Below are 25,044 nucleotides of genomic sequence, written 5' to 3'. Positions count from 1 at the left end.
GATCCTCTCGTGCGGCAGCTGAACCCTGAGGCTGGGGGTCTTGACAGCAACCTGAGCCGTGAGGCGAGACCCCTGGGCCTGGCCTGCCCCACCACCGTGCAACGTTTCTGCAGTCTTACCCCGTCTTCAGGCCTCCGGCCCTCACCAAGGCCCCCGGCTATCACATTGCTGCAGAGAGCCAACCTGGGGCCTGGGCCCTGCCTGGGCAGAGATGGTGCCCGGGAGGCAGCGAGCCGCACTGACTCCCGGGAAGACGGCCAACGCCTGCTCCAGCTTGCCCAGGCGCACCCCTCTGCCCCCGGCTAACCATGACGCAGCCATCAAGGCCCGGCCTAGCTGTCACCTCCTCTGGGCGGGGGCCGGGGCTATCCACGTGGCCTCCAGCCTTGGTGCTTCCATGACACGGATGGGGGGAGGCGTTACAACAGGAGAAGTCAGGAAAACTGACTCAGACCCATCAGGAAGAGAAGGAGCTGCAACACTGAAGCTGAAGCTCCAGTCCTCTGGCCACCTGACGCAAAGAGCCGACTTATTAGAAGAGCCCCTGATGCTGGGAAGCTGAAGCTCCAGTACTTTGTCCACCTGATGTAAAGAGCCAGCTCATTAGAAAAGCCCCTGATGCTGGGAAGGATTGAGGGGAGGAGGAGAGGGGGACGACAGAGGACGAGATGGTTGGATGGCATCACCAACTCAATGGACATGAGTCTGAGCAAACTCCGGGAGATGGTGAAGGACAGGGAAGCCTGGCGTGCTGCAGTCCATGCGGTCGCAAAGAGTTGGACACGTATTGGCGACTGAACAATGAAAGGCCAGTTCAGAGTTACCCTGTGGGGGTGGGGTGGGGACTAAACCGGGAGGGGGGCACTGGGGGCTGCAGCTCGTTGGAGGCCATCTTTGCAGACTGGCTGCCACCTGATGGACACTGTCTGAGCCCAGGTCTGTGTGTGAGACACTCAGGCTGCGTCTGAGCCACGGTGGCCCTTCTCCTCCTTTGGGGCCACGACCACATTCGGGGCTGACTGGAGTTGCAGTGAGGCCATTTCTCTGAGATCTGCTCCTGGCTCCTATTTCTATGTGACATTCAGAGACAGTCCATATGGTGCTTGTATCAGTAAGCTATTGCTGTGTAACAAAACTCCCCCAAGTTTGGGAGCTGAAAACACAACCACTCCTTTTGTTTTTAAATTAATTGTTACTGGAGTATAGTTGCCTTAAAACACAATCACTTCTTCTTCCTCGTGAATCCATGGGCCGGCGGGGATGGCTAGGCGCTTGGCCGGCGGCAGGCTGACGGCTCAAGCCGGGGAGAGTGGGTCTCACGCAGGAGAAGGAGGGCGTGGGGCCAAGAGTCAAGGGCAAGCGGGGGCCAGGCGGGGTCAGCAGGAAACCAGCTCCCATCCGCCAACGCTGGTGGGAGCCCGGACAGCTGGGCGTGGGGGCCTCCAGGCTGTTGGACTGGAGGGCGGGGAGGTGGTCACCCAGCCTCGGCACCCCCTTAACACCCGGAAACGCGGGAGCAGCCAGTGGAGGAGGGGAGGGGCTGAGGGTCCGTCCCCCGCCCCTCCTCTGCCCGCCGCCCCTCCCCCATCTGCCGCCCCCTTTGTGCTGTGGTGGGGGGCTCCTGAGGATGCCTGGAAGGGGGGCAGCGAGACAGAATTTGCCCCTTCTCTGTGCAATGAGGTGTAGGAGGAAGGAGATTTTTCGGATCTCAAAGTGTGGTGTCCAGCACCCCCTTGGTTCTTAGAAGAGCCCCAATCTGTTGCCACTTCCAACCCTCACGCAAAAATAGGAGAGTGGTCCGGGTTCAGAAAAGCCAAAGCTCAGCCCAGCTGGGTGTGGCCAGTGCTGCCCAGAGCCGGGGGTGTCTGCCGCCTCACCCCTGTGCCCGGGAGTCCCCAGCTCTCCCCACCTCCCGCCTCCATCCCAACCAGCGGAACTTTCTGGAATGGCCTCCCTCCTGCCCCAGGCCCCCTGCGAACTCCGGCTCCCTCCTTTCCTCCAAGACGCCATCTCTCCCTCCAGGTTCCGATACAGACAGACCCGGAGAGCAGGGCCGCCCTGGCCTGGATCACACCTGCGCCGAGCTTGGCACTCACGGGCACCCAGAGCTCACCCCAAGATGCAGGTAACTGGGCAGAGCTCGTCCAGGCCGGGGCCTAGCAGGGACCTGCATCATGACGGGCTGTTAACCTGTGTGGACCCCGCGGCTTGTGGGGGTCCCTCCCAGCCCCACTTCGGGGGCTCACTCTGCGAGGCTGACACGGATGCTCCTGAGATCTGGGGGGCTGCACTGGGGATGCCCCGAGCATCTCCTCTTCTCCCTAAAGTCCGTCCCCACTGCTTTCTCCAGGGATGGGGCGGGCGGGGGCGGGTAACCCCATGGTCCCGATTCCTGAGCTCTCAAAACCCCACTGTGCTGAATGCGGGTGCTGAGCACAGGGCCCCCATCACCACGTGGGGCTCACAATGGTGGGGGTTCGGTGGGGAGTGGGGCTGTCCCAAGGACACCCCAACCGGCCCGTCAGGCAGAGAGCAGTTTGGTCGGCCCGAGGCCAACAGGCACGGCAAGAGAGGGCTGCTGGCTCCGTGCAGCCCCAGGACCCCTGCCTCAGTCCCGCTGCCTCTTGGAGCTTTTTTCTGCCCAGCTTCCTCCCCTGGCGTTTCAGGCCCGGCCAGGGTGTCCTCTCCCCCAGGGGCCTCCCTGACCAGCCCTGCTGCCTCCAGGCTCTGTTCCACGATTCATCATGCCCTGCGGCTCCCTCCTGACTGGCATAGAGGGTGCAGAGACCTCCAGATCCCCAGAGGATCTGGAGGCGCAGCCCTTCACACCTCCACCCTGAGCCCCGCCCACGCCTGGCCCAGCTGCGCGCTCTGCTCCCCAGGTGTGCTCATGGGTGCCCCCGGCTACACCCCACTACAGCTCGGCTTCCAGGGGCAGGCCAGGCTTCTCGGACTCGGCACTTCGTGATGTCTTGGCCAGATAAGTGACTGGTTAGTCTGGTGACTGGTTAGTGTACTTCTGATCTCCGTCCTTGGGACACTGCAGGAGCTGAAGTCAGCAGTGGCCTGGGGCCTGGTGGCCCGTGGAGTGTGTGTGCATGTGCGCCTGTATTTGTATGTGTGTCTGTGTGTGTGTGCGGTCATTTGCGCGTAGGTGTTTGTACATGGCTGGGTTTGTCTGTGTGTATTTGTGTGTGTGCACATGTACTCGGCTTCCCTGGTGGCTCAGATGGGAAAGCGTCGTCTGCAACGCAGGAGACCCAGGTTCGATCCCTGAGTCGGGAAGATCCCCTGGAGAAGGGAATGGCAGCCCACTCCAATGCTCTTGCCTGGAGAATCCCATGGACAGGGGAGCCTGGTGGGTTACAGTCCATGGGGTCGCAAAGAGTCGGATACGACTGAGCGACTTCACTTTCTTTCACATGCTGCCCACGCAGGGTACTCAAGAGACGTGGGTTCAATCCCTGGGTCGGGAAGATCCCCTGGAGGAGGGCACAGCGACCCTCTCCAGTAGTCCTGCCTGGAGAGCCCCACGGACAGGGCATCCTGGCAGGTGCGGTCCAGGGGGTCCCAGAGTCGGACACGACTGACCCCCACAGCACCTGCACTTGTGTGCTCAGGATGGGAGGGAGGTGTGCCCCCTCTCCCCGGCGAGGGGCGGGGGAGGCCCGGGAGAGACCCCGCCCCGAGTCGGTGGGAGGAACGCGGCCTGAGGGCCCGGGTGCATCCTGGCTGCTCTGAGTCCTGTCGCTGGTCCCCACACGGGACACCCAGCTCCCCCTCTACAGAAGGACACAGTCGTCTTCCTCTCAGCGGTGGAGGGGGGCGGTGGGGGCTTCACGCGGATCCCGCAGCGGGTGAGCGGGGTGGAATCTCACCCTGGGGGCCTATGGGCTCCGGAGTCGCCCAAGGTGAAGGGGGCCTTGACAGGCCACTCAGCCTCCGAGCCCCTCTCCCCGGGGTGAGGCTCCCACCAGGCAGCACCGTTAGGCTCAGGGAGCCGAGCCGCGGGAGCGCTCAGTGAGGTGGGCGGAAGCCAAACTAGACGCCACGTCGCCCCCTTTACTGGAGCAGAGCCGAGAGCGCCCACTTCCCGGGCACACGGCCGGAGGGCGGCAGGAGTGGCCACCCCCAGGCGGCTTCTGCCGCGCCCAGCTCTCTGTCCCTCCCCGCCCAGCTGGCCTCTACGAGCTACCGGTGAGCCAAGGTGGCTAGTCAAAGGGTGACCCTCAAATGCTGGAATTTCTGTCTGGGAGACAGATGAGCGAGCAGGGCTCCGGGGGACTGGCTGCCCTGGGGCGGGTGGCCTCGCCCCTGTCCCCAGGAGACTCTCGGCTGGAGCGTGGGGATGACCCACCTGGCCCCTCTCCTGCCCGGGGCCCCGTGTGCCGGTGTGGACACACCCCCTTCAGGGTGGGGACCCGTACCCACAGCCACGCTTCCTGGGCACCCCCTCACAGTGGGCACCCCGTTTCATCAGGAGATCCCGCTTCTCTCATGTCCACTGCTGTTCCAAAATGCGCACCTGCCCATGTCCTTTCACAGCCTAAAGTCCCTCTCGCCTGCAGCAAAAGGCCTGACTCCTTCATCCCATCCCTGCCCATCTCCAGGGCCGCATCTCCCACCTCTGCTCCCCACGCCTCACCCCTCAGTAATAGCAAATTTCCTACGTTCTCCACCCTCCGCCAACACACACAATGTGTCTCCACCTCTTTCATGCTTTGTAAGTTGCTCCCTCTGGCTGGAGTTCCAAGTTCCCATTTACCTGGTGAACCCCTATTCACACTTCAAAACCCAGCTACCCTTTTCTCAGGCCTCTCCCCCTCCTAAGGGAGAGAACACTTTCTCTTTCGAGTACCCTGTCCCTGTTTCATCTCACGATGTTTTAACCAGTACGTGGGCGTGTCTCTCTGCCTAGCAGGTCTCTGTCAGGGCAGGCCAGCACATCTGATTAAGGGGGCCCTGCGTCCAGCACAGGGCTGGGCAGAGGGCAGGCCCTCGGCCGCCCAGATGAGATGCAGTGCCCTCCCCTCCCCCCCGTCTTGGCTCCATAAAACAATCTATAGAAGTGGACTTGGGGGTCACGGTGGGGTCACAGTGGGGTCCTTTGGGAAGGCTCCCAACCTCCACCCTGGATCAGTGGCCCCTGTCCTCCCGAGGACACGTGGGTGGGCGTGGCTGCTGAGGAAATGATGCTTTGGCTTCTGCTGCCAGCACCACCTCATTCTCACCCTTTCGTGGCAGTGTGAGCGGATGCTTCCCGGCAGAAGCCCCAGCACCAGCCCCACGTGGCAGGCAGGGCAGCCCCACGCTGGACGCCCATGTCCTACTCTCCCAAACCTGAGACTCTGGGGTCACAGGGCAATAGGAGTTACGGTGGGAGGTGGACCCAGTGGCTGAGATGGGAGACGACCCTGGATTATCCGGGCGGCTCCAGTGTGTCGGAGGGAAGCCTCGCGGTGGAGGGGGGATGGGAGAGCCAGTGTCGGTGACTCAGCGTGAGAGAGGCCATCGCTCGCTGTGGACAGAGGGAGGGGCCGTGAGCCAAGGAATGCGGGAGCTCTCCAGAAAGCAGGAAAGGCAGGCAGTGGATTCTCCCCCCTCTGGAGCCTCCAGAAGGATGCAGCACTGCTGACACGTCAACCACAGCCTCGGGAGACCCCTGTGGACCCCTGACCGCCCGGAGTGTAGGATAATAAATGTGTGTTGTTTTAAGCCACTAAGTTTGTGGGGTGTTGTTACACGGGCCGCAGGAAATGGATGCACCCATTTCACAGAGGAGGAGACTGAGGCCCAGAGTGGAGAAGGGACCTGCCCAAGCCCACAGCCAGGGCGAAACCCGGCCTCCTGACTCATCGCCCCGCCCTCCCCGTCCCGCCCACTCTCCTTCTCCAGCAAATCCCCACAGTCCATTCCGCAGAGATGGGAGGCTGGGAAGAGCTGGCCGCTGTCATTTTTCTGGGTGCCCCCGTGAATAAGTGAATTTTGTGGACAGACAACCACATGTGCCTTGAATCATGCAAAACGACCAAGTACCCAGTTTTGACAGAAGTCGAAACTTGCAGGAGCCGAAAGCCCTGCCAGCAGTCCCTCCCCGGCCCCCCACTCCCAGGCCCCTGCAGGAGGAGGCGGCGTGCCAGCAGTGTCAGCGGGGTCTGGGGTTCCTCAGCTCTGTGGGCACCGGAGAAGGAGGTGCCCACCACACCCACTGCGTCCCGGGGGGCGGCCCGGTGGCTCTGGCCTATTTATAGCGTTCCCATCCATCTTTGTTCCTTTTGATCTGGGCAGGCGCTGTTGCTTTGAGGAGCAGCAGATCTCAGCACGCTCGCTGAGCCGGCGTGACTCACTGCCCGGCCCTGGCAAGGGCCCTCCTCTGCCAGCAGGACGGGGGCCCGGGGCTCACCTGCGGCTCCCGTCAGAGTCCATGCCCCCCGCCCCGTGTACCTGCGCGCCCCAGATGACTCCCAGAACCCCCCGGGACCTCAGGCCAGCAAGGACGGGACCTCTACGAAGAGGGTGTCTTTACCTTGTCTTTTCTTTCTTTCCAGACCGGGCACTTGGCTTTGGGGGCTCCTCGGGGCTGGCACCTCTTGCTTCGAAGCCACGGGTGATTTCAGTCACGCCCCAAAACTGCCCCTGTCTCCAGACGGCCAAAGTCCCCATGCTCGCTGGAATCTGGGGCAGCCTTCCAAACCTGAAGCCTGGGGGAAGCGCGGAGCTGGCCACTTCCTTCCTGCCTGGGGTCAGGCTTCGCCTAGTGGCCAGTGAGGGGGGCACTCTGTTCTGCCCCAGCACCCCAGGTGGCCGGCGCCCTCGCTGCTCCCAGGGTGACCAGAGTCTGGAGGCCTGTGTTGTGTTCCTGACACGTCCATGGAGCGGACGGCTGGGCTGGGCTGGGGTGAGCACACGTTCCACCGCGGCGATGGCAAAAATAGTGGCGACCTTTCTGTCACTGCTCCCTGGAGTCGGGGCCTCTGTGGGCGACATCCTCCCCCAAGAGTCACGCGCTCATCTCCGGGGGCCCAGTGAGGGGACACACGCGCACAGAGGAGGGGGCAGAGGGACAGGGCCAGCTCCCAGGCTTTGGACCCCGGGGTGTTTTAAGAAGATATAACTAGGACTGGGGGACTGTCTTCACCTCCTCCGGTCACTCCTGCAGCATTGCAAGTGGACTCGCCTCGCCCACCATCTTGTGCCCACCTCCCCCAGAACCTGGAAACGCTCTTACAAGTTGAGCGAGAGAAACATACAAGCAAGGGGTGGCCCCGGTCCCCGTCTTCCCTGCAAGAGGGAGGTGGGAGCTTCTGAGGGAGACTCGGGGCCTTTCCACCCCCACCTCCCCGCAGCCCCGAGGGGCACTGCTCCCGCTCCTCATCACTCCTCCCCTCGAGTGCTGGAGCTGAGGCACTGCGGTCCTCAGTGGAGACAGAGGCTCCGTGGAAGAAGGCACCGGCGTGTGAGGCCCACAGTGCATCAGACCGAGGAGGCGTGGAGGTGGGAAGGGGCAGAGGGACCTGGGTCACCCACTGTCCTGCCGCCTGGCCCAGCTCTGGGGGGCCCTGGTGACTCTGTTTCTCCCCTCCCACTTCTACTCCCCAGGCAAGTCCCGCCGACTCCCCTCCGAACCCCAGCCCAGATCTGACCGCCTCTCCACCCTCTGCGTCCCGACCGTCCGGCTCAGGACGCCGAGGTCCTCCTCACTCACCTCCGTCAGCCAGCGTGCTGGTCTGACAGCTTCCATCAGCTCTCTGCCCTCTCCTGTGCTCAGCTACCTGCTGCCTTCCCATCAGACCCCAGGGAAAAGCAGAGTCCTGACGGTGGTCCATGGGACCCCGGCCACTCCCCATCCTCCACCAGCGCAAACCCCGGCACACACGCTCCTGCCTCGGGGCCTTTGCACTTGCTGTCTTTCCTGCTGGACCCTGCTTCCCCCAGATGTTTGCAGGGCCGGGTCCTCACCCGTTCAGTCTCTGCCTCTTTGTTACCTGGCCAGGCGGCCTTCCCAGATCACCTCCCCCAAACAGCCCTCCTGCCCCTCTCTCCCCATTATTCTACTGTTTATCTTTGGCCTGAAGAACATTTCCTTGTTTTTACTGCCTGTATCCTCCCACGACATTAATCCTCCACAAGAGCAGGGCAATGCCTGCTGCGTTCACCACGGTATTGAGTGGACACTGAATGAATGAATGCATGCGTGAAGGGCAGGGGAAGCCCAGGGCTGGGTACTCAGCAGCTGCAGGGTCCCCTGACATTGTTTGCTGGTCAGGGATGAGGAGGAGGGTGATGGTGTTGGGAAGGGGGCAGAAAAACAGAGGCCACCAGCTGCCCGACCTCTCCCCAGGCCTGTCTGGGGCATTGCCTTTACCCAGCAGGAACCAAGGAAAGTCCCCGAAGAAAGTCCCCTGTGAGCCACTGATGACAGCATGGTTATGGCCCTATTTTTGTCGAAGTATAAAAATAGAGAAAATTTTCAAAAAAGACTTTGAGTGCAGATTTGCAGAGAGGAGTGCCTCGCTCGTACTTCTCCACTCAAGAGGAAAGGCGGTTATTCAAAATGATCAAAAAGTGGAAGAAACCCAACCATCCATCAGGTGATGAATGGATAAACACGCCATGGCCTAGACACACAATGGAATATTACTCAACCATAAAAAGGGATGGAGCACTGACATGTGTGGCTACAGCCCAGGCGATCCTTGAAATCATCATGCTATGGGGATGGAGCCAGACATAAGAGGCCACGTGCCGTGTGATCCCGCTGACATGAAATGTCCGAAACAGGCAGCTCCACAGAGACAGACAGGGGATCGTGGTTGCCGGGGCGGGGCCGAGGGGAGAAGGAGAGCCAGCCAGCAGGTACGGGCTTCTTTCCAGGGTGGTGACGGTGTTCTGGAATTAGAGAGTGGTGATGCTGGGCGGCATTGTGCATACACTAAAAGGCACTGGGTTGTACATTTTAAAAGGGTGATAAAATATATCTCAAAATAAGAAAAAAAAAGAAGAGAGGTACGGGAAGGGAAAAAATAATCAAAGACAGCAGTGAGTGCTTCCCTGAATTGGTTTTGTGATGATGTTTCTTGGGTGGGGGGTGGGGGGAGGAAACGACAATGATGATAATAATGATAACAGGAACAGAACAAGGACACTTACCGTGTGGACCCTGGGGAAATGCCGAATCTTCAGGTGGTGTCTGCAAGCCCCGCTCGCGTCCACACATGGAGCGGTCTCCTGCTCGGCTCTGTTCTTCCTGCGCCTTCCTCAGTCCTTGGGTGCCTCCTTCGGACCAGCCAGCTCCCTCCAGGGACTCAGGCACTGATCTGGACCTTTCTGTCTGCCAGCTCAGGTCGCTTTCTGGATGAAAGTGAAAGAGGAGAGTGAACAAGTTGGCTTAAAACTCAACATTTAGAAAACTAAGATCATGGCATCTGGTCCCATCACTTAATGGCAAATAGATGGGGAAACAGTGGAAACAGTGGCTGACTTTATTCTTTGGGTTCAAAATCACTGCAGATGGTGATTGCAGCCATGAAAGTAAAAGATGCTTGCTCCTTGGAAGGAAAGTTATGACCAACCTAGACAGCATATTAAAAAGCAGAGACATTACTTTGCCAACAACAGTCCGTCTAGTCAAAGCTGTGGTTTTTCCAGTAGTCAGGTATGGATGTGAGAGTTGGACTATAAAGAAAGCTGAGTGCCAAAGAATTGATGCCTTTGAACTGTGGTGTTGGAGAAAACTCTTGAGAGTTCCTTGGACTGCAAGGAGATCCAACCTGTCCCTCCTAAAGGAAATCAGTCCTGAATATTCATTGGAATATTCATTCAGCTGAAGCTGAAACTCCTAATACTTTGGTCACATGATGCAAAGAACTGACTCCCTGGAAAAGACCCTGATGCTGGGAAAGATTGAAGGCAGGAGAAGGGGACGACAGAAGATGAGATGGTTGGATGGCATCACCGACTCAATGGACATGAGTTTGAGCAAACTCCGGGAGTTGGTGATGGACAGGGAGGCCTGGTGTGCTGCGGTCCATGGGGTCGTGAAGAGTCAGACATGACTGAGAGACTGAACTGAACTGAACTGGTGAGTGGACTGGATGAGAAGCTGGAGTGAGTTCCAGCAACGCCCGCCCCATGCTGTGAGCTATGGACTTCAGTCGGCCAGGGGTCCCCAGAGCTTGGCCCCCTCACTCTGCAGAGTCCCCGGAGCCTCAGGAGTGTGGTCTGGCCTGCTCAGGGCTGGCAGGTGCTGCCTACGCTCAGGGCTGCGGTGCCCACATGCGCACTCACCGCCCAGAGCTCGGGCCTGCTGCCGGCTGTGAGCTAGCTGGGGCAGAGGCTGCGCTTGGCCACTAGAGGCCGGTGCAGCCCAAGATGGGCTTGGGTGGGCCTGCCCACGGCTGGCTCAGTGTGTACGTGTGTGTGTGCGTGTGTGTGTGTGTGTGTGTGTGTGTGTGTTTGAGACCCAGGTAGAGGCAAGGCCCATTGTCCCCGGCGTCCCGTCGTCCCCAGCTCCCAAACCTGTGCCCATCACCCCGTGCTCACAGCACTTCTGGGCAGTCCGTGCCAGCTTTGAGAATCTTCCAGAATCCTCCCGGGGCTGAGGCCTGTAGGGGATGGGCCGGACACAGATTGGTCAGGTGCTGGTCTCTCCCGGAGCAGCTTAAGGAGTTGGGTTCCCCAGAGGGGCCTTCACCCTGGGACCCCCAAAGCCACACACCCCAGTCCAAGGGCCTGGGTGCCCGAAAGAAAGCACAGCGCTTGTATTTAGACGCTCTGCAACTTCCAAGAAGAAAAGCAATCTTTTTGTCATAACGTTATGCAGGTTTTTCAGGGCAGCACTAGTCCCTACAATGTGCTCTGTGAGGATCTGTTTCCTCCACCCTCTTGCTTCTATTAACCTCTAATTAAGTCAAGGTCCCGCTTTGTTCCATCTTTTAACTTTCACAATTTCCACCAAAGGTAAGGGGCACAGCGAGAGAAGAGGGCACGGCAAACCCTGCTCCCAAGAAGGTTTTCCCTCTGAATTCTTAAAAAAAAAAGGAATGGGCAAAGTGGGGCCCGGCCTGGACTTGCTTTTCCGCTTTCACCAATAGGTTGTTTCTTTTAGCTCCTTGCTGTTTAAAGATTGGCCCAGGAATTTATTGTTAAGGAACAGATTCCAGAATTCATGTGGGCTCTGGTTCGAGCCCCTGGCAAAAAGCATTTGGGGCTGCCTTTTAGAACATGTACAACACTAAAGACCCACACCTTCTGCCTTCTTTTTTCTTAGTTCTAGTTTTTATTTTTTAAAAGCATTCAGTTCACGTGAAACACCTCAGGGGAGCATGCAAAATATAAACACTGGTTACGATTCCTGAGCCCGGGGAGGGGAGGCAGCCATGCCAGGCGCACAAGCAGCCTTAGGCGGGGGTCTCTTCCTGCAGCGGCTCTTGGGGGGGACGGAGGAGAGGCTGCGCCTCCAGTCACACCTAAGGGAGCGGGGCCTGTGGACCGGACACGGCCCCCCAGGCGGTGCTGGACAGGCCTCTGCAATGTCACACCCCTTCCCGCGGCCCCAGGTGCAAGCTTTCCTGTCCTGGGTCCAGTTTCTCCTTCCACGAACAGTCAGGGTGGACTGAATCAGGGGCCAAGCACAGACTCCCCCCACCCCCGCCACCCCGCCCAGGAAATCGGATGGAAGCTACAGCCCCTACTGCTCCAGAAGCAAGGACACGGCCCGCACTGTCTACTTCGTCATTTCCATCACACCCCAGGAGGCAGCCGTGAAGCCCCACAGTTGCGTGTTCCTTGGTGGAGATTCAACGACAGCAAAGGTGACCACAGTAGGTTTGCACCCGAGCCAGATCTGGGCCAGCCTCCTTCTGCAGAAGATCTCTTTAATCCCCCAACAACGTGAGGAATCTAGACTTCTGTTATCTCCAGTTAGATGAGGAGTTAGGTACTGGCGAAGCCCATATTCCCAGTTAGAGGCAGAACTGGAGCTCCACCCACCTCCCCGCCAAGCATTTCAGATTCCTGAAACTGGAATCGCCCGGAAGTCACATCACAAGCCGCAGCCTGTTCTTAATTCCTTCCTCCCACCCCACTCTTTAAAATTTTGGACTGCAGCATGCAGGATACAGAAAAGCACATAAAGCAGATATGTAGAGTTCAGGAGGCAGGGTGGCAAAGAATCCTCCGGAAATGCAGGAGATGCAGGAGACTCAGGTTCGATCCCTGGGTCGGGAAGATTCCCTGGAGAAGGAAATGGCAACCCACTCCAGGATTCTTGCCCGGAAAATTCCGTGAACAGAGGAACCTGGTGGACTACTGTTGGTGTGTGGGTGCACGCTATGTTGCCTCAGTCGTGTCCAACTCTGTGCAACCCTGTGGCCTGTAGCCCACCAGGCTCCTCTGTCCCTGGGATTCTCCAGGTGAGAATACTGGAGTGGGTTGCCATGCCCTCCTCCAGGGGAACTTCCCGACCCAAGGATGGAACCCACACCTCTTATGTCTACCTGTATTGGCAGGTGGGTTCTTTACAACTAGCATCACCTGGGAAGCCCGGGCTACTGTCCATGGGGTCACAAAGTGTTGGACATGAGTGAGTATGTACCCCTCCCCCCCAAAAAAAGAGATCAATGTAAGATCAAAGAGCCAATACTCCGCTAACCCTCAGGTGTAGAAGTCGCCATCCACTGCTCCCTAGCCCTCCTCTTGACCACGCTCACATCACATCCTTGCTTATTTTTAATCTTTTCCCTGTTTGCGTGCATTCCAAACAGTGTGGTGGAGCGGGCCCTCTTCTGACCTCTATCAGAGTGGAAGCATTACTTGTATCTCAGCCCTTTGCTGGACATCCAGTTAGCAAGGTCTGTCCCTGAGCCCTCTCTGGGCCCCTGGAACCAGGAAGTGGTGCTGGGCTGTCCTTGCGGTTCCCTTGCAGCTGGCAGCTGTCTTGTTCCAGGAAAGCTTGTCCACACCTAAATCCATTCACTGCCTCTGAATTTTCAAAAACCGGCAAGAGCAGTGCAACAGAACCTTTTGTTTATTTAAACCCAACCCACCCTATTCAAAGTCCTATTGCGAAATAAGCACTCCAGGCCTTCTCCAGTAGGGGTCCCCGTTCCCCTTCAGCCCTTCACGGTGGCTGGGAGCTTTCCGTGAGGCTGGGATGGGGAGGGTCGTCCCTGCCTTCCTCATTCTAGAGCTCCTGCCCTCTGACCCTCCCCAGGAAGAGGAACGGCAGTCTGGGGAGGTCCTGGACCCTCACATTTAAGGGATGGACAAGTCGCACTGGCTCCATTTCCCTACCGGGCTTAACAGTGGAAACTCCCAGATTAAAAGATTCCAAAGCCCATCTACCTTTTAGGTCAATAATATTGTCTTCAAATCGTTGCTGGGGGGAAGAGAATGCTGGTATTTGGCTTCAGTCCAAGTACACTGTATTCAGTAACTTTCAGCCATATAAGTTGTTTACTTTTATTTATTTTTTGTGCCCCAGCTCCACAGCTATTGGCGCTCAGCTCGGAAATGCGGCGGCCTCCGCCGCCGGGTCCCTAAACCCCATTCTAGAGACAGGACGAGTGGGCGACAACTCTCACCCCTACGGCTGCCTGGGGGTGGGGTGAGGGAGTCACAAGGGGGAAGAGTCCGTCCAGATCCCCCCGACCGCTGGGAGGCGAGGGTCTAGAGTGGGTTCTGGGACCCAGAGCTCCGCAGAAGCCAAGTGCATCTCCCATGCGGAGGGGCCGCAGCCCTAAAGCCCCGCGGGAGGGGGAGGGTGTCTCACAGCACGAGCCCCCCGCCCGCAGGCTGTGCCCCGCAAGAAGTGAGGCAGGTGTCAGTTCATTCTAAAGCACCCCCCCCCCCCATCTGCGCCCCGTAGGAGGCGGCAGTATGTGGTCTCAGCCCTAAAACTCCCTTCCCGGGCTGTTCCCCGCAGGAGACGGGGTGGGGATAGAGACGGGCCGCTGTCGTAGGGTTCTGGGTGCCCACCCCCCCCCCGCCAGCTGCGGCTGCAGTAGCCGAGGGGCCTCGGGGCCCGAGCGCGCGGCCGCCAACTGTGCGCTCCAGTTAAGTCGCACGCGCGGGAGACGAGCTCGCCTCCGCCGTCCCCAACTCCGATCCCAAGTGTCAATTCGGACTGCTTTGCTTTTCCTTTAAAAGTTCCCTTTTAAACCTAAGGGGACCCGGTTCCGGTTAGTCGCCCATAGAGTTTCAAAGTCCAGGAAAATTTCTCCGGGTTAAACACTTTAGACTCGAGCTTTTGGTTGTAAATCTGTAACCGCCCCCCACCCCCCACCCCCCCCCCAGCAGCCGCCGACGGAGACCTGCCCCCTCCCGGGAGCCTCCGCGCCCTTCACGCTCCCCTGTCGGTCCAGCTCGGGTGGCGGTCTCCACGGATCAGCGTTGCCGGGGTGGGGAGGGGAGCTTCGGTCGCGCTCAGCCCCCGGAGAGGGGAGCCACCGCCGTACTGGTGGCCTCGGGACCAGCCCCCCCACGCCGCTCCGCCCGCCTTTCCCGGCTCGACTCCTTCGGCCCTGCCCCCAAGGGAGGCCGGGTGGGGAGGCCGCTGGAGAGTGGGCCCTGCCCGCAGCCCCCGCCGCCGCTGCGCCCCCGCGTCTCCATAGCGATCCTCCCGGCGCGCACCTCCGGGCCGGCTCCCCCAGGGGCCGAACAATACGCGGCGGGGCCGGGGGCGGGGCCGGGCCGGGCCAGGGGCGGGGAGAGCGCGGGCGCTGGGGGCGCTGGCCGAGCGCACCGCCCAGGCAGCTGCCGGCCGCTGGGGTCTCGGCCGCGCGGTGCGGCCAGTCCCTCTCTGGGAGCGCAGCCCTAGTCCCGCCGCGGGCCCGCCCCGCTTCCCACGCCGCTCTGTCGAGCCCGCGCGGGAGCCACCTGGAACCACCCAGATCCGCCGCCACCGCAGGTTGATGCGCGACGCCCTCCCGGGACGCGCGGAGGAGCCATCTTGAAACCAACTTCTCAAACTTTCGCAAAGTGCTCTTGAAGTGGAAGCTGCGGGGGAGACCGGGAGCCCGGTCCCCGGTGTCCCCGCCAGGGCCCCCGGGGAGGCGGGGCGCGAGCCGCCCCGAGGGCCCGGCACCGGGCGCGCGGGAGCCTCCCCCCGGCCGCGCCGGGTGGATGCGGAGCCGCGCCGGGTGCATGGATTGTGCTCGGGCGCCCGGCTCGGGCTCCGGGCCATGGCGCCGCCGCCGCCGCCGCCGCCGCCCGTGCTACCCGCGCTGCTGCTGCTGGCTGCGGCCGCCGCCCTACCGGCGCTGGGGCTCCGAGCGGCCGCCTGGGAGCTACGAGTGCCCGGCGGGGCCCGCGCCTTCGCCCTCGGGCTCGGCTGGACCTATGCGCTGGACGCGGCGCACACGCCCCGGGCGCTACGGGAACTGCTGGACGTGAGCCGCGACGGGCGGCTGGTCGGGCGGCGGCGCGGACCCGGCGCGGGGCTCTGGGGCTGCGCGCGCCTGGGGGGACGTCCGCTGCCACTGCAGGTCCGTCTGGCCGACCGCAGCGGCCAGACGGCGCTGAGCCTCCGCCTGCGGGCACGCGCGCACGGTCCCGGTTGCGGCGCCCGGCCCCGGGGCCGACGGGCTCTCGGCGCCGAGCTGCGTGCGCGGGCTGTGCTAGCGGTTCCTGGCCCCGGCGCGATGCTGTGCTTCCCGGCCCCTGGCGGCGGCGGGGCCACGCTGCACTCGGCGCTGGCCGCCTTGACCACGTTCCCCGCCTGCAGCTGTCCGCCGCGCCCCGGTTCCCGCTGCCCACGCCGCCCTGTCTGCCTGCCGCCCGGGGGCTCGGCCCGCCTGCTCCTGCTCTGTGCCCTGCGGCGCGCGGCCGGCACCGTCCGGGTGGAGCTGGCCCTGGAGGCGGCCTCGGGGGCGCCTTCCCCGTCGCCGTCGCCGTCGCCGCCAGGCCTGCCTCAGGCTGGGGCGGGGGCGGTGCGGCGGGCCCGGCGGGGCGCTGGCGGCAGCACCACCCCGCAGTTCCAGCTGCCCAGCTTCCAGGTTTCCGTGCCCGAGAACGAGCCCGCGGGCACCGCGGTCATCGAGCTGCGAGCGCACGATCCCGACGAGGGCGAGGCGGGGCGCCTGGGCTACCAGATGGAGGCGCTGTTTGACGAGCGCTCCAACGGCTACTTCCTCATCGACGCGGACACCGGCTTGGTGAGCACCGCCCGCCCGCTGGACCGCGAGACCAAGGACACGCACGTACTCAAGGTGACTGCGGTGGACCACGGCTCGCCGCGGCGCTCCGCCGCCACCTACCTCACCGTCACGGTCAGCGACACCAACGACCACAGTCCGGTCTTCGAGCAGGCCGAGTACCGCGAGCGCGTGCGCGAGAACCTCGAGGTGGGCTACGAAGTGCTGACCATCCGCGCCACCGACGGCGACGCGCCCTCCAACGCCAACATGCGCTACCGCCTGCTGGAGGGCGCGCGCGGCGTCTTCGAGATCGATGAGCGCTCGGGCGTGGTGCGCACCCGAGCGGTGGTGGACCGGGAGGAGGAGGCCAGCTACCAGCTGCTGGTGGAGGCCAACGACCAGGGCCGCAACCCGGGCCCGCTCAGCGCCACCGCCACCGTGCACATAGTGGTGGAGGACGAGAACGACAACTACCCCCAGTTCAGCGAGAAGCGCTACGTGGTCCAGGTGCCGGAGGACGTGGCCGTCAACACGCCGGTGCTGCGCGTGCAGGCCACGGATCGCGACCAGGGCCAGAACGCCGCCATCCACTATAGCATCATCAGCGGGAACCTGAAGGGGCAGTTCTACCTGCACTCGCTCAGCGGCAGCCTGGACGTGATCAACCCGCTGGACTTCGAGACCATCCGAGAGTACACGCTGCGCATCAAGGCCCAGGACGGGGGCCGGCCGCCGCTCATCAACTCCTCCGGGCTGGTCTCAGTGCAGGTGCTGGACGTGAACGACAACGCCCCCATCTTTGTGAGCAGCCCCTTTCAGGCAGCCGTGCTGGAGAATGTGCCTCTGGGCCACTCGGTCCTGCATATCCAGGCGGTGGACGCTGACGCGGGGGAGAACGCCCGCCTGCGCTACCGACTGGTGGACACCGCCTCGGCCTCTGTGGGGGGTGGCGGTGCTGGGCCCGCAGCCCCGGCTCCGGCCGCGGACTTTCCTTTCCAGATCCACAACAGCTCAGGCTGGATCACCGTGTGTGCGGAGCTGGACCGTGAGGAGGTCGAGCACTACAGCTTCGGGGTGGAGGCGGTAGACCACGGCTCTCCGCCCATGAGCTCCTCGGCCAGCGTGTCCATCACGGTGCTGGACGTCAATGACAACGACCCCGTGTTCACGCAGCCGGTGTACGAGCTGCGTCTGAACGAGGACGCAGCGGTGGGGAGCAGCGTGCTGACCCTGCGGGCCCTCGACCGGGACGCCAACAGCGTGATCACCTACCAGCTGACCGGCGGCAACACGCGGAACCGCTTCGCGCTCAGCAGCCAGAGCGGTGGCGGCCTTATCACGCTGGCGTTGCCGCTGGACTACAAGCAGGAGCGGCAGTATGTGCTGGCCGTCACCGCGTCCGACGGCATGCGCTCTCACACCGCGCAGGTCTTCATCAACGTCACCGACGCCAACACCCACCGGCCCGTCTTCCAGAGCTCACACTACACAGTGAGCGTCAGCGAGGACCGGCCGGTGGGCACCTCCATCGCCACCATCAGCGCCACCGATGAGGACACCGGTGAGAACGCGCGCATCACCTACGTGCTGGAAGATCCTGTGCCGCAGTTCCGCATCGACCCCGACACTGGCACCATCTACACCATGACGGAGCTCGACTACGAGGACCAGGCCGCCTACACGCTGGCCATCACGGCTCGGGACAATGGCATCCCACAGAAGTCCGACACCACCTCCCTGGAGATCCTCATCCTCGACGCCAACGACAATGCTCCCCGCTTTCTGCGGGATTTCTACCAGGGCTCCGTCTTCGAGGACGCGCCACCATCCACCAGCGTCCTCCAGATCTCGGCCACCGATCGGGACTCGGGCCCCAATGGCCGCCTGCTGTACACCTTCCAGGGCGGGGACGACGGCGATGGGGACTTCTACATCGAGCCCACGTCGGGCGTGATCCGCACCCAGCGCCGGCTGGATCGGGAGAATGTGGCGGTGTACAGCCTTCGCGCCCTGGCCGTGGACCGGGGCAGCCCGGTGACCCTTAGTGCCTCGGTGGAAATCCAGGTGACCGTCCTGGACATTAATGACAACCCTCCAGTGTTTGAGAAGGATGAGCTGGAGCTGTTTGTGGAGGAGAACAGCCCCGTGGGGTCTGTGGTGGCCAGGATTCGAGCCAGCGACCCCGACGAAGGCCCCAACGCCCAGATCATGTACCAGATTGTGGAAGGCAACGTGCCCGAGGTCTTCCAGCTGGACCTGCTGAGCGGGGACCTGCGGGCCCTGGTGGAGCTGGACTTCGAGGTGCGGCAGGACTACGTGCTGGTGGTGCAGGCCACCTCGGCGCCCCTGGTGAGCCGGGCCACCGTGCATGTCCGCCTCCTGGACCAGAACGACAACCCGCCGGTGCTGCCGGACTTCCAGATCCTCTTCAACAACTACGTCACCAACAAGTCCAACAGCTTCCCCACTGGCGTGATCGGCCGCATCCCGGCCCATGACCCCGACCTCTCGGACAGCCTCAACTACACCTTCCTGCAGGGCAACGAGCTCCAGCTGCTGCTGCTGGACCCCGCCACGGGCGAGTTGCAGCTGAGCCGGGACCTGGACAACAACCGGCCGCTGGAGGCACTCATGGAGGTGTCCGTTTCCGGTGAGTGGCCGTTTCCGGTGAGTGGCCAAAGGGGCCCCGCGGGGCACCCCGCACCCTCCGGGGATCGGCAGGGAGCTGCCAGGAGCTGCCTGGCAAGCCTGGGCACCTTTGGGCCGGGCCTAGGTGGCTCTGTGGGGATCTGTGGCCTCGGGGTGGATGGTTGGATACCGCTCGCAGGAGGCAGGCCGCACAGCTGCTCCCAGTGAGTTCGCTGGGAGCAGGCCTGGGTGTCTTCAAGTTCAAGGCCGGGGCCTCCTGAGCTTTTCTCAGAGGACCTGGCTCCCCGAGTTGTGCTGGGCTTTAGGGTTATCTGAGTCGGTCTATCTGCTCCGTGATGCTCTGTAGTCAGCACACGCCCTTCGGGAAAGATCAAAGGTCACTGCCCGCCAATGCCATGTGCCAATTAGCTCCCGGGCGGGATGGAAATTGCCGGATGGGTCCCTGAGTCACCCTCTAGGATGGCTGGAGCTCTCTGCCTTTGTCTGTCCTCTCCGTCTCCTCCAGATAATGACAGGCGGGCTACTGTGTGCCCGCCCCTGTGAGCGCTTTGAAAATGTAGCCTCGTTTGATCTTGGCTTATGCTCCTGGACAGGGGCTTGTAATTTGGGCGTTACTGAGAGGCCTGCCCGGGTTGGCGCTGGAGCCAGTGTGGGAACCCCGCCTGCCCACTCTGGGGCCGGAGGGATGGTATCCCGGCTCGGCCAGCCCGACCCAGGCGGGCAAGGGCAGGCCCTCCATGCTGCTGACCCCCCCGGGACATGCAGGGCGATGGGGCAGAGAGGGGGGGCAGAGAGCAGGACGAGGAAGAGAAGGGGAGCGGGGTGGGGGGGACAGTCAGGAGACCCCAGGTAGCTCCTGCAGGCCGGTGACCTTAACCAGGAGATGAGACCGTACCCAAGAATGGCTGGGATCTGTGCAGTTGAGTCAGTATTTCAGATGAGTTGTTTAAACAATGAATTATTACAATGCGGCATACCCCTGGAAGAATTAGCAAGTTACTTCTCTGATTTATTTTGTTTCCACATTTTGCTATAATTCATCATATACCAAGGATGGTGTTGCATGCGGGTTCCAGTTGTTTGCTTATAAAAGCCTGAATTTACAGGTCCAGTTTGGAGGCACTGCAAACTGTGGCATTGATTTTGGCCACCTAGTCTATGCGCAGGTGAATATTCTGGGTTTTGTGAAGTTGTGAATGTGTGTAGAGAATATGGACTAGAGCTTTAAGGAGAATTGTCGATCAGGGTTACGGATTTTTCTGAGCAACGATAATTTTTAAAGAAAGTCTCTCTCACAGATTTCCACCTTCATTTTCCTATTTTTTTTCCTGTACTGTTGTGTCTGCTAGGTAGAGCAGAGTGGAAAATTCAGCCTGTGTCACAGTGACTTGGCAACATCACAGGGCTTTGAACTTACATGGGACATGGTGCTTTTGTGGGGACTGGAGCTTGCTGGGAGCAAGGGTATTTGTGTCCGAAGCATCAGGAATGTGGCTCTCCCTGGCCTGCGATGTCTGGTTAAGCGGTTTAGGATGGATTTCACTCAACAAAGGTTGGGAACTGAGGGCCGTCTTGTCTACCAGCTAGGCCCACAGCATGACCCACCTGAAGGTGAGCCGGGCTCTCCGTGGTCCACCTCTGGGCTCTGAAGCCCCTGTGACACCACTCGAGTCTGTCAAGCGCCGAGGCCTCGTGTCCGCCCTCCCAGATGGTGATGGTCACCTGGATTTCAAGCAGTTTTGTCAACTCTTCTTACTGCTTCGTGGCTTATCTCTCTGGTACCTGGAGGCAAGTGGCATCATGCTGTGCCCATTATACAGATGAAGAGGCTGAGACTCAGAGGTGTGAGGTCACTTCCTCGGGCTTGGCTCCTGGTGAGCAAGAGCGCCAGGTATCCAACCGAGACCCAAACCCTCCCCTCTCTTACCGAGACGTTGTGAGGAATTAGTTGCTGTGCTGAATTGTTGCAATGCTCTGGTTTAAAGCAGACTTGCGAGACTTTCCTGACCGTCCAGTGGTTAAGACTGCTCGCTTCCAATGCAGGGGGCGTGGGTTCAGTCCTCGGTCGGGAACTAAGAACCCACATGCCTCTGGATGCAGCCAAAGAATAAAAGAAATAATGAAGTAGGCACCTTGGGATCCTACACAGCCCTCCAGCCGTTTGACAACTAGTTAATGCTCTGAAGAACAAAAAACTAGAAACTATAAAAGCTGTAACTCCAAACAGCACAGCTGTGTGTAGAAACAGAAGAAAACAAGGAGATCAGACTTTGAGTTAACCGAGAGTGGGAATCTTAGGTTTTCTTTCTTTCTTTTTGAAAAAACAATGGGAAAGCTGTGGTTTCAAACTCCTGTGCTATTTTCATTGACGTGTTACTGGCCTCTCTGTATTTACAGCCTTACCCTACAGCTTCTAGCACCCTGGAGCTGGAGTTATTAGCAGCTTATAACATAGAGTAATTACCGCCCTGGAGCTGCTGTCAAGAGAGCTCAGCCGTCCACTGGGTTTTGTGGGTGCAGCCCGCTGGGCAGGTGCACAGGATTGGAGGGGGGTACCCAAGGTGGACACGCTTGGGAGGAGGGCAGCCCCTTGTGCCTGGATGGGGGTCTTAGTGCGGTCTGGGAGCAGATAGCATTGATGGTTTTGTGTAGCCCGCTAAGGACAAAACACGGATGTTCTCTGAATTCTGAATATCGTCACGTTCAAATCTCCGCCATTTTTAGAGAGCATCCGGTGATACACAGTGTTGGTTTCACGTGGGACGGTTTTTGAGTGAGATTTAACATTCGGTGCCATCAAACGGAGAGATAGTGGAGGACAGGGAAGCCTGGCGTGCTTCAACCCATGGGGTCACAGAGTCGGACGCGACCGAGCCACAGAACAACAAGGGGAGCCGCTGTTGGGTTATTCGAAGCAGTGTGGCCGATAGCCCAACAGGACTGTCGCACGTGCAGTCCCTCGGGTAGCCTTCCGAGGTGCTGGTCGTCTGGTGATACGGACGTTTTAAGTATCCACCTGAGCACCTGTGCGCCTTTGGGTGTCGACGCATGAGCTGAACGTTACGGAGCTCAGCACTGGGTGGAAAATAACCTGTGCTTGTGGGCGTGTGGGCCTTTGGGGTGCTAAGGGCATCGTTGGTAAAAGTGGTCGGGCCGTGAATCGTTCAGAGATGTCAGCAAATCTCAAAAGTCATGAAGCAGTGAGACTGAATAACCTTTTCCCACTTGCTTTGGTGGGGAGCCGATGGGATAAAGTCGTCTGGGCTTGATAAAGGTTTAAAATGTGTTTGCTGAGTTAAATCCAGGATATCGCAGGGACGACGACTGCCAACAAGGAAATAGCGAGGTGGGCATCGTACCAGGCTGCGTCTGGAGGCAAGCATTATGTTTCTTTTCTGCTTCTCGCCGTGTGGAAAAGGATCAGACCAGCTTAACCACATCAGTTGTCGAGCTGGATTCTCCGGTGACAGAACCGGCCCTGGAAGACTTAGGCACTTGGGGAAGCAGTTAACCGTGTCGGGGCTTCACTGGCTCTGGAGGTAGTCTCCTGTTAATGTCCTTATTTTCAGAAACACAGGCTCGGAAACGAGGGCATGTTTGTTTATTGAGCACCTACTCTGTGCTGGGCCTACTGTGTGCCCAGCCCTGAGCAGGAGGTTGGGTGGGGACAGTGGGTAAACATCAAAGTGAATGCAAGGGGCGGGTGGGCTGTGGATGCCCTCATTCCACTGTGAGGGTGATGCGCCTTCCTGGTGGGGGGCGGGGGGTGAGTGGGCAAATCTCCCCTCCCCTGAACCGCTGCTGGGGACATGGCTCTAGGGTGAGCGTGGTGCACGGAGGGGATTCAGGAGGTTAGATGGTCAGACGTGGGAGTGAGGTAGGGTCGATCAGCCCACTTGCCCCTCCTCCTGGGACACCACCCCCGCCATGAGCCTCCTCCCCCCGCTGCCCCTGACCTCACGCTGCCCATCTGAGCCCTAGGCCTGCTCCTGCAGCAGCCTCATCCACGGAAGGCATCCCTCGCACAGGCTGGACCCACCTCCAGGGCCTCCGGCTTGGGCTGCTGGCGCTGGGATTTGAATCTGGGGCGGCTCCCAGGCTGTGCTTTTGGGAACGTGCAGATGAACCTGGGTGAGGAGGTGTGTGCAGGGGGGCCGGACCCTGTGGACCCCTTGTGGCTGGACCCCTCAGACGTTGTCATGAACATGGTGGGATGTGTGGGTTTGGGCTGGGGAGAGCAGCTGAGGTCACAGCTGGGGTCACAGCCAGAGGTGGGCTGCAGGGCCTCGGGGGTGACTCTCTGGGCCAGCATGGCCGTGGGTGGTCAGTGACCCGTCGGCAGGGCACTTGGACAGCTGTGATGGGGCAGGGGTCAGGTCCAGCCTGGGGGTGCAGGGACCTGGCCTGAGCGGCCTGTCAGGCAGGCTGGACCTGCCTGAGAACTAGAGCTGGAATAACCACCCGCGGGAGGAGAGAAATCAAGGGTGCCAGCCCTGGGGGCCGAGGCAGAGCGAGCGCCTGAATGGGGTCAGTAGTGGTCGATGCCTTTTGGTGTCCGGGGGGGCCTCAGGCCAAGTCACTTTGGCTTGGCCAAGAGGAGGTCCTTGGTGGTCTTCCTGAGATCCAGGGTGGAGAGGGGCTTGCAGAGTGGAAGACTGGGCCGCCGGGTGCCAGGAAGGCTCAGAGGGAAGGCGGGATGGCTGTGGGGATGCGGGTGGAGTCGGGCACCTCTCCCGCCGGTGCGGGCCGCCTGTCACAGGCTCTGGCCCCTTTGGGGAGCAGTGGGCTGGACCAGGGTGGGGATCAGCTGCAGGGGCAGTTGCGGGCCTGCTGTGGCCGAGCTGTGTGCACCAGGGGCTGTGGGAGTGGGGCGGGGAAGGGAGCCTCTGCGTCTGCTTGAGGACGTGATACAGGAGCGGGTGGACCCGGCTTCCCCGTCTCCGCGCTGCCCGCCCAGTGACCCTAGGTCTCCGTCCGGCCCGAGACTGCTTTTCTAAAACCTGGGAAAAGTCGCGGCTACACAAGCCCCTGGGAAGGAGGTGTGGAGCTGCAGTCACATCAGGAAAGGCGACTGGCGCTGGTGACCTGGCGACGCCGTGGAAAGTCCGTTGCGGGCTGGGCCGGTGCACGCACGCGCCTGCACAGCCGGGGGGACACCGGCGGGCAGAGACCCGCTGAGGAACCAGGTGGGTGCTGGGCACCACCCCGCGCGCCCCCGGAGCAGAGGCTTTGCCCCGGGACGTGTGGTGTGGCTGGGACCGCAGGGCCTGCCTCTCCGCCAGCACTGACGTGCTGCGAACAGAAGATTTTATCACGTGGAGCAGAGAGTGCGGAGCCTGTTCCCAGGTTCGACTTGATTCTTTCCAGCTCACAGCCCTGGGGGAAATAGTTTTGGTTTTTTCTTCCTCTGTAACCTGAACATGTAGACTCTCCTGCAAGCCCTCTCTGAACGATGGGTGGAGGGGGATGGTAAAGAACCCTTTTCCTTCTGCGTGTTTGGTTTGGGCGGGTCACCGTGGTAACCTGAGGAACCGCGGGCTGGGGACCCAGCTTTGTGGGGACGGAGGGAATAACATTGTTGAGGACGCCTGGGCACCCTCGGCTTTGCCCTGCAGGCCTGAGGCTCAGCACACAGTAGGTGCTCAGCAAACCTGTGGTCCCGGGGGAGGGGCCGGGGGGCACTGGTGTGGAAACAGCACTCTCAGTTTCCTGTGCTCACCTGGAGGCTGGGCCCCAGGTGGAAGGAATGGGCTATTTTTTTTTTTTTTTCAGGAAAACTCCAGTGTCTGGATTCTCCTGCTTTTGCTTCAGGTAAGAACTTGTGGCTCCCTGGCTAATCAGGCACCTTTTAGGGAGTGACCATTCCGGAGCTAGGAAAAGCCCAACGCCAGGCTTTATCATCCTCATCATTCTGTCCAGAGTCTCCTGATGTTCTGAATAGAGGCGGTAGTGTTTTCTTAAACACACAGACACACATGTACACATGCACACGTACACATGCTCACACATGGATATACATGTACACACAGGTACACATGTACACAGACACCTAGGCACACACACACGCACACACACTCATGTATGCACACACACACAGGCACACGCCTATATGCAGTGCACACACGTACACACACGTGCACATGTGGCACATATACATGTGCACATACAGACACACGCGTGTACATGGCACACCCCGACACATGTACACGCGTGTACATGATGCACAGAGGTACGCACACTTACATACGTACACACACAT

At 60.6% G+C, this 25,044-nt stretch overlaps 1 protein-coding gene and 1 long non-coding RNA gene across 3 annotated transcripts in view; one reads left to right on the top strand and one right to left on the bottom strand.

The window, feature by feature from the left end:
* Nucleotides 1–8,618: 8,618 nt before the first annotated feature.
* LOC139030578 (uncharacterized) lies at nucleotides 8,619–16,380 on the bottom strand. 2 transcript variants are annotated; one of them, XR_011482962.1, is made up of 3 exons: nucleotides 16,257–16,380; nucleotides 9,151–9,351; nucleotides 8,619–8,889 (listed from the first exon to the last, which is right to left on the bottom strand). It is a non-coding gene; the product is annotated as an uncharacterized lncRNA (long non-coding RNA). The 2 variants fall into 2 exon arrangements; XR_011482963.1 differs by lacking the exon at nucleotides 16,257–16,380 and adding an exon at nucleotides 10,543–11,042.
* Nucleotides 14,750–25,044, top strand: part of CELSR1 (cadherin EGF LAG seven-pass G-type receptor 1) — a 146,598-nt gene continuing 136,303 nt past the window's right edge. Inside the window, exon 1 of the mRNA XM_020893634.2 lies at nucleotides 14,750–18,786. Coding sequence (XP_020749293.2) covers nucleotides 15,183–18,786 — 3,604 coding nt within the window. The 5' untranslated portion in view covers nucleotides 14,750–15,182. The remainder of the gene's footprint in view (nucleotides 18,787–25,044) is intronic.

The sequence above is a fragment of the Odocoileus virginianus genome, chromosome 23 (genome assembly GCF_023699985.2).
Source record: "Odocoileus virginianus isolate 20LAN1187 ecotype Illinois chromosome 23, Ovbor_1.2, whole genome shotgun sequence".
Taxonomy (NCBI): Eukaryota; Metazoa; Chordata; class Mammalia; order Artiodactyla; family Cervidae; genus Odocoileus; species Odocoileus virginianus.
The sequence above is the reverse complement of the archived record's forward strand: the minus strand, read 5'-3'. Positions and strand labels throughout refer to the sequence as shown.